Genomic DNA, 13,673 nt, shown 5'->3' with positions numbered 1-13,673 from the left:
ATATTATATAGGTACCCAATCTAACATGGGTATTGTATTTATGAATCGCGAAAAAAAAAGTCCTGACGTGTAACGTCCCACCTTTAGTAATATTGACTTAATTTTAGATGTTACCTTTTATTTGTGCAATGATCATAGCAGTCAAACACATACTGATACTGATAATCGTTTCGCCTAAATGATATAATAATAATAAATATAATAAAATATAATATAATAATAACCGATATAATGATAAAATGTTTTAATGTTATAATGAATAAAATAATATATCTAATACAATACCTAGTCAATAATACATAAATATAAAATTATTTTAGTAGGTAATACAATTTACAAAATAATATTTTAATCACACCTCTTTTTTATATTATGACTTACGGCTGTTGAAAAATCTAGCACGCCGATTTTGCCGATTTATTTGTAATATTTGTTATACATATGTTTTGTAGACGTGTTTCTACGGTTGGAGTCTATCATAGTTAAAATCCCAGTTTTAGTTATTATGGTAGATAACAAATATATATGAACAAACATTTTATACATTACTCAGTACTCACTAAAATACCAAGTACAACTATAGAACTATACAAGAAATCGTATTTCGGTACATTTTTCGCTTAACTTTTTTCCGGGTATTTTGAACCGTGACTTTTTTTACTGAGAGTATTTTTTTTCCGTTTATCGTATTTATATACAACTGCTAAATCCGTCATTTTATAGTTAAAAATGTTATCAATAATTCTTCGAAACACTATCTAACTGATGCTATTTTTTGCCTCTGGATTCACAAGCACAAGTTAGATGTTTTTTTAGATTCAATTTTACACTGAGTACTCGTATATTACTAGCTATAACTCTTATATTGAATTGTTTAAAAACATATTATTTATGCGACTAAGGTGAATACATATAAGTATCTAATATGGTTTTGTGTGTTCAACTTCATCTTTTCTCGTGATTAGGTATACATGGAAGTTAAAAAAGTAGAGACATCCTAATCTCTATAGTTATCGAGTTAAACTAGATCTTTAGACACCAAGATAACAAAAAATAAATAAATAACGAATTATAGTATAATAATAATAATAATTATTATTAGTTTTCAATGTTGTAGTTTACAACGTGCCTAAGTAATATTGTTGGTATTTTTAACAAACATATTATATAAGTAGGTACCTGATTAGTAAAATGAAATGCCATAAAATGATTCATAATTGTACTTTTCAGAAGTGAAATACTTCTATATATTTTAGAATATATAGGTGCCTATATATTTTTCATTGGTATTACCTAAATAAAATCTTTTTTTTTTTAAATGCATCATTACTAATGATAAACAAATATTGGGTTTTATGTATAATAATTATTACTTTGGTAATTAATAATAGTTTGCAAATGAATATTGATATATTTATTAATACGTAGGTATAAGTCGATAAGGTATATAATAAGAACTGAGAGCTCTGTCGTGTTTCGATGAGTTTAAACGGTACTTTCCTGTCGATAAATTGTGAAAAATAATTAAAATTTTTAATAATTAAAATGCGACACTCGTCTTACTGCAGCTCCCTCGATTACAGTTCGACCCGTGATTCGTAATCGGTTTCTTATAAAAATACCAGAAGCACGTTCCGCAATTTCAATCTATATAATTAACACTTGGAATATAGTTTGCCGTCGGTAGGTACACACACATACTATATTTAGATATACCTAACAATTTAGCCCACGCCGCAGCCCACAGTATAAATAATGCAGACTTAAACTAGCCGACTACGAGTTTGACCGTATAAACTTACCGAATACCTATATCGTGTGCAAATACTGCCGCCGCTGCGTAATATATTATTATAATATTAAGTTTTAAAGAAAATACTAATTAATATTTTGTTTTAACCACGGCTAGCGAGAACGAGTGTCGCACGTGACATTTACAGGGCGATTCGTCGTAAGCACGCTCATCCCTTATTTTCTTCAACAATAAAGTTATTCAAAATAAACATAAAATTTCAATTATTTGAAAATATGGTCTTGATAGTATAGTTAGGTATATTTGAAAGTACACAAAATTTGGATTCGAATAAATTTATTCAATTTTAAGGGAAACACAGGGCCACAGGGGTGAAAGTGTTTGGTGTATCACTCTGTACATATTGTAATATTCTGCCTCGTTATCGAAAAATAAATTAATATCGAGGGGAAGAACGGCGCCGTAACTACACAAATATAATATTCAACCCCTTAGTTACGATTGGTAATAATAATAATAATAATATTATTATGCTGTTTGATCTATTAAAAACAAACTGCAGTTCTCGTAGTCACGGTAAGTATATAGTGTTTAAACTTTTATGTGTTATAATATTAAAATTTTTATAATCACCATTAGCTAATAATTAGTGATAAATATCGGTAAGTATTTTTTATGTGATTAAGTTATACAAAATAATATCTAACTACCTACCTATTATCTGAGTATTATTTTCTTCTTAGGATTTACATAAACCCTTATCAACGATTTACACGCACATACACTGTATTTATTATCAAATTTTTTTCCCTCTAAATAATAGTTGTACTATCGATAGATCCCAAGACGTATTAAATTTTGTATAATTTAAATAAAGCGACAGTATAGCTTTAGTTTACTAATTAAACATTGTATTGGATATAGTTTAGTGGTTAGCAAGAACCTACACTGGATTCAATAATGATGCCATTGTTTCAACCGAAATTTTAGCTTTGAAATTACATATTTTAATGATTTGATTTATTTAATTTAATCTACCTCTCTTAAAAGAGAGTATGATTTCATCAAGGTCCTTGGTTTTTTTACTGAATAAAATTTGTTTTATTCTTGACGTTATTATATATTTTCGTCACAAATTGAAATATAATTATTAATTATGTATTTTATATTTTGTTAAATTCGTTCCAGAATTAATAATTAATATTTATACTTTTCTGGGTGATTAAAACGACTGTAAAGTGGTTAAAAGTTAAAACTTTGATTTTAATTAAAAAAGTACGAAAAAAAATGACAGGTCTTTATGAAACATTGTTTTTAGCGTTTGTACCAATAAGAAAAATTACATATCTGAATATATAAATTATTACGTTAGCTTATTATGTGTATATTGGCTTCTTTACTAAAAACGTGTCTAATGAATCCTTTGTTTAATAAACTTAAAATTAAAATTAGAATGTCATTTTATGATATCTATTTTTAGTTCATATACGTAGGTATACTAGACAGTAATCGCTCATAATTATTATTATGCATTAGGTTATGGTTATGATTTTATAAATTATAATAAACAGGATTATAATTTTTGATTTATATCTGTCTGCAGATGGTGATTAAACATTCGATTGTTTTCATTCGACATAATATTATTATATAATAAATGATAAATGACAAATTTATTTTTGTTCATATTAAATTGCAATGAGTAAAGAATATTTATTGCCGCCCAATTCACCGACTTTAAAATCTCAAACAAAATCAAAGAAAAACATTTCAGATGTTTATCGCCGTTCTACAATATTTCCTCGTAGGACATATCCGATCGAATCTAATGATCATACGGAAAACATTGAAGAAAGAGAGATTAGGCAGTTACTCGATACTGTTCCAGTTGTTCCAAAATTGCCGAAAATGCCCGATATCAGTAAATATCTGAACAAAGGCAAAACGTTGAATAAAAGCAAAGCACTTAGTGATCGCAGGACAATAATTAAAAATTATATGTAAGACATTAATTTACGGAAGGCAAACATAACGAAGTGAAAGATACTTAATTTTTCCATTGTGCTTATAGGAATGAATGCGCCGTAACGCAAAAAATTGATTTGATGATGGCTGGGAAATCCATACCAGTCGATCGCCAAGATGAGGTTAAAATGCCACAGATTTACTATCGTAAGCAACTAAAAGGATACGCTAATGCCATAGTACCCACCCCGATACAAGAATCATGGATAGAAAATATAATAGAAGTGTGATACATTTTTAAAAATAATATAAACATTAGGTAATGGTGTAAATAATTCAAATGATTAATTACTTTATTAGAAATCAAAGACGGCGCGTTTAAAAAGAACCAAAGTGTCGGTATCACTGATAGACGAAGTCAAAGCTGAATACATTAAAGTTCTGAAAAAGTTACAAGTTGATGGTATAGTGAAGCCTATTCCGAGTTCTAATGCCCCGTTACCCGAAAAACAGCAGGAGAAACCGTTAACTACAGCGTGAGTTTATTTTATTAATTCAACGTTAATACGTATTTTTAAATCGTGTGTTCACTTACAGATTAGGAGGTAAAACTAAAAATTATCCGTTATTTTTGAAAAGAAAAAAGCTTTTGATAAAACGTTTACATACCACTCATCCGACTACGATCAGTATACTGTACTTGTCGAAACGCCAAGTTCCTAAGACGATGATTAACGCAGAATTGTATAAGTAATAATTGACTCGTAGCATAGTAATTAATATTATTATGCATTATCACAAAAAGATTGCGAAGTTTGACATGATTTTTAGATTTGACGAATTTTCTCGAGATCTTGACGATTTAATGGCCACTTTGGAACACGACTTTCGAAAACAAGACACGTACTTGGCAAAGGATTGGTATAAAAAGGTTATATTAATTTTGACAAAGAGAGGAGCAATAGATGGGGTGGCATTGAAAGCACTTCCACAATTTCTTAAAGGCGTCACGACTATAATTAGTTTAGAAGTATGCTATATAATTAAGTATTTTAATTTTAAAATTAATTCTTACACGTCATATATATAATGTAAATAATATTATGTGGATTTTTTTTTCTGACGGGGATGAGGGTACAATAATTGTTCCTATTAGTCTTTAGTATTATTTTACGTGGAAAAACGATACTTTTACTCCTTCCAATATGAAAAAACAGGGTGTGACATGGTATAACCGCATAATTATTAATTATGACTCGTGACTTTGTGAGTGTACCTACATTTTAATACGATTTGTTTTTTGTATGTCAGTTTTATCAACTTATTTTTAAAATATTTAATTTCTGCATCTCCTAGTATGTTAGCATGTTTGTCAAATCTATGATACGAGTAGGTATATGACTTAATATCAAAGTACTAAAATGTAATATTGCTATTTGCTATGCCAATTTGTAACTTTATGTCTATATTTGAATTAAGTAAATTTTTTTTTGATTTTAGAAAACGAACTAATTACCTATCTCTTAATCCAGCGCGATTTTGTTTTTACTTTGACCCACTTGTAATATAAAAAATTTGCATTTAGAAGAATTAATTTTGTGTTGTTAGGTATAGTTTCAATATTAGAGCGAATTTCCCTATTGACTGTAGAAAAACTTAAAGTTAAGAAAATTATCTGTTCTGATGTTTAATATTTGATTTCTATTTTTTTTTAATTTATCGAATTGTTATACATTTGTCAAATGTTAATTTTTTAAACATTTATTTATTTATTATTACTTATTATTATACATATTTATATTTAAACCATTTGTACAGAGACATAACTATAAATTGGAGTTTCCAGGGCAGTATAAAGTGTTGACTCCCATCTATTTATGATGCTACTGAAATTCTTCAAATGCTTAAATAATAATAATAATAAAAAACAATAGTTTTAATTTAATTCAATTTTATAATATCAGTACCATAGGTACTTTAAATTCTTACATTACTGTCATACTGATAAAATAAAGTTCAATGTAACTCTTTAATTCCAAGCCCATGAACAGTGTTATATGTTATTATTCTATATTTCTATGTATAAATTAAAATATGCAATTAGGATTTTTGAACACACGGGATAGTAAAAATTATAATTTATAAGTAAAACCTACTTTTTCTAAGTTCAGTAAATTCGACAGTAAAATGTAAAATTATGTTGTATGGAAAAACTAGAAAATACAAATAATTATTTTTTTATTTTATAATTTCATAATAATTATTACAGCTTATTATTGTGCTGTATTATATTCTATATAAAAATTGAAATATCATAAAAAATATAACGTATTAACAGATATATTTTAAATTTAAATTTGTTTATAGGTCAGTTCACTAACATTAAAGATAATAATACGAGATTGTATTGTGTTGTGCAGCGTTGTTCAGATAACCACAATATGTTTAGTTTACAGCAGCTGTGCTTGCAGTTGGTTAAGTTTTAGTGGTCAACAAATAAAGATAAAAAACCATGTTAAAAATTATTATACAATATATACGACTTTATTTGTTGTAAGAAACTTGGGAGCTAAATGAGTTGTTTTATTTAGATGAGGGGGCTATATAAAAACTTACAATAATGAAATGAAATTCATAAGATTACCATTTACCATTTATGAGCTATTCACATGGCTGGATTTTACTTATTTTTAAAAGTCAAAAATATTACATATGCTATAATATATGCTTTTATCTTACATTGATTTTATGTTGATGGCTAAGTTAATTTTTCCGAAAATGACATGTTAAGCATTCATAGTGAGAATGATAAAAAATGATCGTGATATATATTATAACCATTTTAAAATAAAAGGGTGTTAGTTATAACTAGTAATAATTTACAATATTATATTTTACTTATAGATGGAACGTATGATTTTAAAATCCATTGATCACATAGTAAAAGTATTTGGAAATGTATCAACAGCGCCTAAATTAAATTTTAAGTTACATTTTGTTGGTTCCAAATGTATTAGTACACCTAGTGTTAGCGATATATGTGATCAATATTGTTCGGTATTGAATTTAGTGAGTATTAAAAATTGAAAAAATTACCTTTGATAAAATTAAGCATGCACATAATTTTTTATGTACCTATTATTATTATATACATTTATAGCATAGACCAGAGGTTCCCAAACTTTTTATTGTACGACCCATTTTGGGAATTTTTTAAAATTTGGCGACCCATAATATTAATGAATAACCTTTTTTTTAGTAAATCAGTTGCTTACAACAAAAAATTTATATATTTATTTTTAATATAAAATTATAGCGCTACCCACCAAAAATATAATCGCGACCCACTGCAGTTTGGGAACCTCTGGCATAGACTATTAGTGATTGTTAGTGTATAGTTATTCACATATTTATATGTTATTATTTTTATAAATTTTTATAAGCTGTGATTTATTACGAACAAGTATAATAGTAATTAATTGTTATTATGGATTGGACTGATTGGAGGAATTAGGTACTCATTAGTAATACCGCAAAACATATAGTTTTTTGCTATTCATTTTGAGATATTGACACTGACGTCACTTCAGTCGTCTTAGAGGGTTACCTGGGTAATACATTCAGATAATATTCTTTTAACTACTTGGATTTGTGTGTGGAGTTCCGTCATCAGTTGTGTAGGTTTACTTGTACGTCAGAGTTGAGAGGGATATTGAGGTCTTTATGTAAAGCATAATTGAATACACGGAAGGAACTTTAGTGATTGGGGCTTGTCGCTCGTATATAAGTATTTTATATTATTATTTGATTGAAAATCGATTAAGTTTCAGTTTCAATGTGCAATAGCGAAAGATACTGTAAATAGGTATGTAATGTTATTATTTTTTGTGTAAAAATATCATAGTTTGATTTTTACTTGATTTTTCTATCTTTGAACTAACAAAAAAGTTTATTATTTATATTTTATATAAAGACTATAATATTGACATTTTAATTTAATATTTATATGATAAAATATTTTAGTATATTTCATCCATTAAATAATTAAAAAAATAAAAAAATATAGTTTGTTCGTTTGAGATTGAAAAAGACCGATAAAAAACTCAGAGTCGGTTTCAATTCAAATATAATAGTTTTAAAATTCAATTTGATTACACAAGACTTTACATAAGTGATAATATTAAAAACTGAGTGTTAGTTTTGAAGTAATTGTTTCATAAATTTTAAGTAACTTTAATACTTTTGAGATGTATTAACATATTAACTTAACAGATTATTTTTCACCGCAACTCTCAAGTAACTTTATAAATTCTTTAATATAAAAAATTATTTATGATAGTTAATTTCAATAGTATGTCAAAATATATTTTCTTATATGTTTCAAACAAAGAAAATGTCAACCTTTTGAATTCAAAAAAAAAACTTGCATATCTATTTACATGAGTTTATAATATTTATCTTATTTTTGCCGTAAGACTAATTCCTAAATAAATATTCGAAACAAAGAATTAAAACGTGTTTGTTATTTTGTTAGATATTAAGTTGATTTATTATTATAATCACATTTAATTTAGATAAATACCGCAGTCAGCGAATTACCGTCTTTGGAATATCGCTTTGATGTACCAGTATCTTCTCAATTTATTTCTATTAGACGTGGAAAACAATATTTGGACAAAGCAAAAGCTAATTTGGCAGAAAAGCTCAATATCATGTATAAAGAATTGACGGCATACTTAAAAAAAATGGGTAGGACTTGAATCGATTACCAAATTTCATCTATTTTCATGTGGTTTTTCATTTACAGATAATGATTTCAGTGACGTTGTTAATGAAAAACAGCCTGAAAATCTTTTCATGTATCTACAAGAGTATCATTCATATGATGAATTGTTAGAAAAGTTGGATTTATTTCAGAGTTATAGGAATAGGGCTACAGAATTAGTAGACGATTGGAACTTTGAGCTTGGAAAGTATAGTGAACATCACCATTTTAATTTAATTTCAATAATGAATCAATTTTCATTGTCATATAATATAGTATTGATCAGATTGAAATGAAGAAACACATATGTGATTTAGCCAAAAGCTATATGGATCAGATTATCGATCACACTGTTATGAAGCAGCTTAGCAATGACGAAAAGTAAGGCATTTATTCTTATTCGTTATGATATTTACTAGTTAATATATAACTATTAATGTTTTGTTTGCTTGCTGTATATATATATATATTTATATATTAGGCCTTCATTAGCTTGGTAAGTTTATGATTTGATTACTGTTTATTGCAAAACTTTTAGTTGTAATAATAAATAATAATTTCCTCAGGGTATGCTATAAATTCCACGAAATGGTTTCACGTGCCGTATCTAAACCGAAAAATTCTGAAGAGTTTTTAGCACTTGGTGATTACATGCTTTATGCTAGTACTACGTTTATGAAGGAGATGATCGATACAGTAAAAGAATTGACCGTAGTTGCGTGCAACATATCTCAGTACGCTGTGCTGCCTAAAGAATTTTGGGACACTCACGCATCCGCCATAAAATGGATACAAAATATATCGCCCGTGTTTGTTAAATATTCTACTATATACGAGGCTGGGAAATCTAATGCAGAAGAAACTCTAGCAAAAGTGATCAGTACGTTAAATTATGATTTGGATGCTTTTGCACCAAGCCTTACGTTTTTGGATCGAATCGATGACGTCAACAAACTCTATGAATACAAATTAGTAATATTCAACATATTTTTTTAATGCGAAAAGTATTGTTATTAATACACACTTTTTAGTTCGTTAATACATTGCAAAGAAAAATCGAAAAATTTGACGATACGGTGGCTTGGATTAACAGGGAAGAAGAGTTATTTAACAAACCAATTAGCACATTTCCGGAACTTGATGAAATAAAGGTATGCTAATATAAATATAAACAAAACTATAATATTATATAGTGTTATTAAAGTATTAAATATTTTATATTTTTTTATGGTCAGACGGCAACTTTTAATTATTTATTATTAATTAATAAGCAATGCAAATAAGTTTACATCTTAATTATTATTCATATGATCTATAGAAATAATATTATTAATAATTTTAAAATGTAATGTTTTTTTTTTTAATTTACCTATTTTATTTTTATAAGTACCTATTAAAAATTTGAAAAAATGTTTATTATAGTAATTCAGCGATTATTTTTTTGTTATTTATGTTTTCTAAAGATATAATATTATATCAAAAACAATTTTTTTGTAGGATTTCACGAGGCCATTTGTCGATCTAATTACATTTTCCTATCGTTGGTTTTTAAAGAAGAATTTATGGATGCGTGGTGATTTTGATACTCTTAGTTTATCGGAAATAGAAAAAACAGTAAATGAATTTTACAAGTAACGCATGAAGAATATTTAAATATTAAATTCAATATTTATTAATGACCGGTTTTTAAATTTTTAGTGAAGCGTCCAAAACGCAAGAATTATTGAGAGTTAAGTGTAAAGAAATGTTATCACAAAATTACAGCAAAAGGTATGAAGGTATAATTGATGATGCTGACATGAACCTTTGGCCAGCACCACTAAAGATAGCTGAACAAACAATAAATAGCATGGTGGAGTTTAGGGTTCGTATACTATGTATATATTAGCATATCTTGAATATTACTGTTTTCACTTGTACGTGTGTATAATGGACAATGGGTCAATGAGCACTGGACAATATTAAATAATTGGTTTTATTTATTTAAGTGTTATACTATCTATGGCTTAAATATAAATATTTAAATGAATATCTATAATAGGCCAATATCGCTGAAAGGTAATTTTGTTAGATTGTTAAAAAAAATTATTAAAAACAGACTAGGTAATAGAATTTCTTGAGGGAAACAATTTACTTTCGAAAAATCAATTTGGTTTTAGACCAGGTCTTAGCTCAAAAGACGGGTATATATAACTACGTATCTAAGTTCATAAGTAATAAAACCTAATTTAACCTACCCTGGCCTAATAAAAATTTTACCTGCTTTTGGAATAAGTATCAAAAGTTTACTGTGGTTTACCAGTTACATTGAGAATATAATACAATTGATTAATATTAATGGTATTTTATAGGTGAAAAAAAGTATTGTCTTATGTAGTGATGTGTACCGGAGGAAAGTGTACTTGGACCAATTTTCTCGTATTGTATATAAAAAATGTGTTAAATATTAAAATAGATGATCAAATTATCACATATGTGGATAATACATGGTACAAAACATGGGAATCTGTTCATACTAAACCAACGGTTGCACTAAAATAATTTGTTCGTCTACTACCATCCATATAGAGAATTGTCGTTTTATATGAAAAATACTTTAAAAATAAATTATATATTTACTTTTATAAAAATAACAAAAGATGTAGTAACAAAGACACATGTATAGCGTTTTAAAGATTATTTTTTTAATATATATTTGAGATGGATGGAATTTATACGTATATTCATTATTATTTAATAAAGCGTCTACGTACCTATAGCAGCTAGTAGATCAATTTTATAAATTATAAGCAATTTTACTAAAATATTTAACTAAAAAATTGTATACCTATACCTATGTATTTTTATCAGGTAATGTTCTAATATGGTATTATAGGATCTTTGCAGATGAAACTGAAAATAATTTTAAACTACTTCACCTATAACAAAATAATATTATTAAAATTTGTCTGGGTAAAAATAGCTTAGTTGGGTCTATTTTTATTGATTATACCTAATGAATTAAAAATTTTATTGGTAAATTAATTTACAAAAAAATTTCTATGGATTGTAAAAAATATAAAAAAATTAGTTAAATTTAATATATTAGAGTCTATAAAAAAGGAAAAGATATATGATGCCTCTGTTGTCTATATTAATATTTAATTTGGTAAATGATTTCATATCTTAGCTCTACTACTTGCTTTAATTTTATGTACAATGAATAAAAAAATATATATATTGTATACATTAACAAATTATGTGGAAAAATTTGTAATTATTTGGTCGTGTAAAAACATTAAAAATGTTTTAAAATATCTTTCGTTAAACTAATTATATAGCGTAAAAAAAATAATAATGATACATTTGTTTTATATGAATTATTTAAATTATAGATATTTATATTTAATTTATTTTAATATTCTTCATATTAAATAATAATAATTATAATAAAAAAATATATACAATGGTGGGCTTAAGCACCCTTCATAAAATAATAACGAATATTAACAAACCCCTTTAAACAATAATCGAGCTATATTAATATATTTATGCCTATATAGTACTTATGTATACTTATTAATGCATTTTTAAAATTATTCTATTGATTTATATTATATTTCTAAGAAGATAGGCCTAACCCACTGAGAATTATTCATGTTTTTATAAATTATTTTTTGTGAAAGATTAAAAAATAAGTAGTTTTCTAATATGTATAAGTACCTACATTAAAAAAAACATAAAAAATAAATTTTATTTTAAAACAAATTAACTACTATTTAAGGAGATTCATCAAGAAAACTTTACTCTCAATTAATATTTTGCTATTTTTTTAAAATAAATAATGAAATTCAAGAAAAGAGTTTTTAGTATTTAGATCAAAAAGATCATGATTCATGATTTTGTTTACTTATGAAGTCATAGCTTTACAAAATCTGAAAAGAAAAACTGATAACTTTGTAATAATTATCTCATTTGTGTACACTTTTCTCTAATAAATTTGTTGAAAACAAAAAAAAATATTTATTTGGTAAAAATTCTTTTAATTATGTTTGGTATTGTATTAATTTAGAGATCTAACTTAAAAATCTCGCACTTAACAACTAAGTAACAAGATATAATTATTTGAATACACTTTAGGTGGATAAATATAATTATTGTATTCGTTTGAACTATAAAAATAAAGATGTACTTTAATTTATAATAATATGTTTAATTTTAACTTTTATTTACCATGCATTTGTTGTATTTAATTTTCTATTTATATTGGTCCTTAATACGCGTGTTTACTGTACCTATTATTACTCGTAGAAATTAATAGATATTTGAATTAAATTTCTTCTTAGTTGACTTTCTTTTGGACGTAAATAACTTAATTCAGTCGATGGAAACGTAAATTCAGCTCATTATTTGTTTCATAATTAAGTTGAGCATATGAAAAATTGAGTTATAGTATATACATGTGGTGGTCAACTTGTGGCTCGAAAGCCGCATGCCGGCTCTCGTCATGGTCAGGTTTGGCTCGGGTTTTATTTATAAAACCAAAATTTACTTATTATTGTTATGAATTTAAATTTTTTTGGTAAACATGTATAAAAATTTATCAAATTGTATAAAATTTAATTATAAACATTTTGTCTTTTGGCATAATTATATTTGTCCATGTAGTTTGTTAACACGTTAATGTTAGACTATATATAATATAACACATATAATTTTTGTATTTTATTTCCTTTTTTTTTTTACGGAAGAAATCGGATTCATATTAATAGATAAATTGTTGTTTAAATGGTGCTTATTTGAGCAAAACGTGTATTTTTTTATTCTAGCATTATATGCCAATTATTGGAATTATGTGCAATCCGGCTTTAACTGAAAGACATTGGATAGAAATGTCTGAGCTATCGGGATTTAACTTGACTCCAAATGCAGGCACGACACTGTCAAAAATCATTGATTTAAATTTAGAGCAACTCCTCCCTCAGTGAGTATTAGTATATTAATATTTTTTTTTTTAATCAAGTATAACTTATAAAAATTCAAATTTTTTTTTTATATTAGATACAGTAATTATACACAATATTTAGTAGGTAGCATAGAAGTTGTATACCTTTGGTAATTGGTTGGTTAAGAACATGGTCATAACCATTAATCCAGTACTTAAACGGTTAACGCACAGAAACAATAATTGTTATGTCGTTTTATTTATGA

General features: G+C 26.2%; 1 protein-coding gene across 1 annotated transcript in view; it reads left to right on the top strand.

Moving 5' to 3' along the window:
* The first annotated feature begins 3,377 nt into the window (after positions 1–3,377).
* LOC114127848 (dynein axonemal heavy chain 12-like) overlaps positions 3,378–13,673 on the top strand; it is a 25,588-nt gene continuing 15,292 nt past the window's right edge. Inside the window, exons 1-15 of the mRNA XM_027992184.2 lie at positions 3,378–3,753; positions 3,825–4,002; positions 4,079–4,254; positions 4,316–4,468; positions 4,550–4,748; positions 6,623–6,787; positions 8,293–8,467; positions 8,526–8,691; positions 8,760–8,864; positions 8,965–8,979; positions 9,050–9,455; positions 9,515–9,634; positions 9,981–10,114; positions 10,182–10,347; positions 13,292–13,446. Coding sequence (XP_027847985.2) covers positions 3,452–3,753; positions 3,825–4,002; positions 4,079–4,254; positions 4,316–4,468; positions 4,550–4,748; positions 6,623–6,787; positions 8,293–8,467; positions 8,526–8,691; positions 8,760–8,864; positions 8,965–8,979; positions 9,050–9,455; positions 9,515–9,634; positions 9,981–10,114; positions 10,182–10,347; positions 13,292–13,446 — 2,615 coding nt within the window. The 5' untranslated portion in view covers positions 3,378–3,451. The remainder of the gene's footprint in view (positions 3,754–3,824; positions 4,003–4,078; positions 4,255–4,315; positions 4,469–4,549; positions 4,749–6,622; positions 6,788–8,292; positions 8,468–8,525; positions 8,692–8,759; positions 8,865–8,964; positions 8,980–9,049; positions 9,456–9,514; positions 9,635–9,980; positions 10,115–10,181; positions 10,348–13,291; positions 13,447–13,673) is intronic.

This window comes from Aphis gossypii, chromosome 3 (assembly GCF_020184175.1).
Source record: "Aphis gossypii isolate Hap1 chromosome 3, ASM2018417v2, whole genome shotgun sequence".
Lineage (NCBI taxonomy): Eukaryota > Metazoa > Arthropoda > Insecta > Hemiptera > Aphididae > Aphis > Aphis gossypii.
The sequence above is the reverse complement of the archived record's forward strand: the minus strand, read 5'-3'. Positions and strand labels throughout refer to the sequence as shown.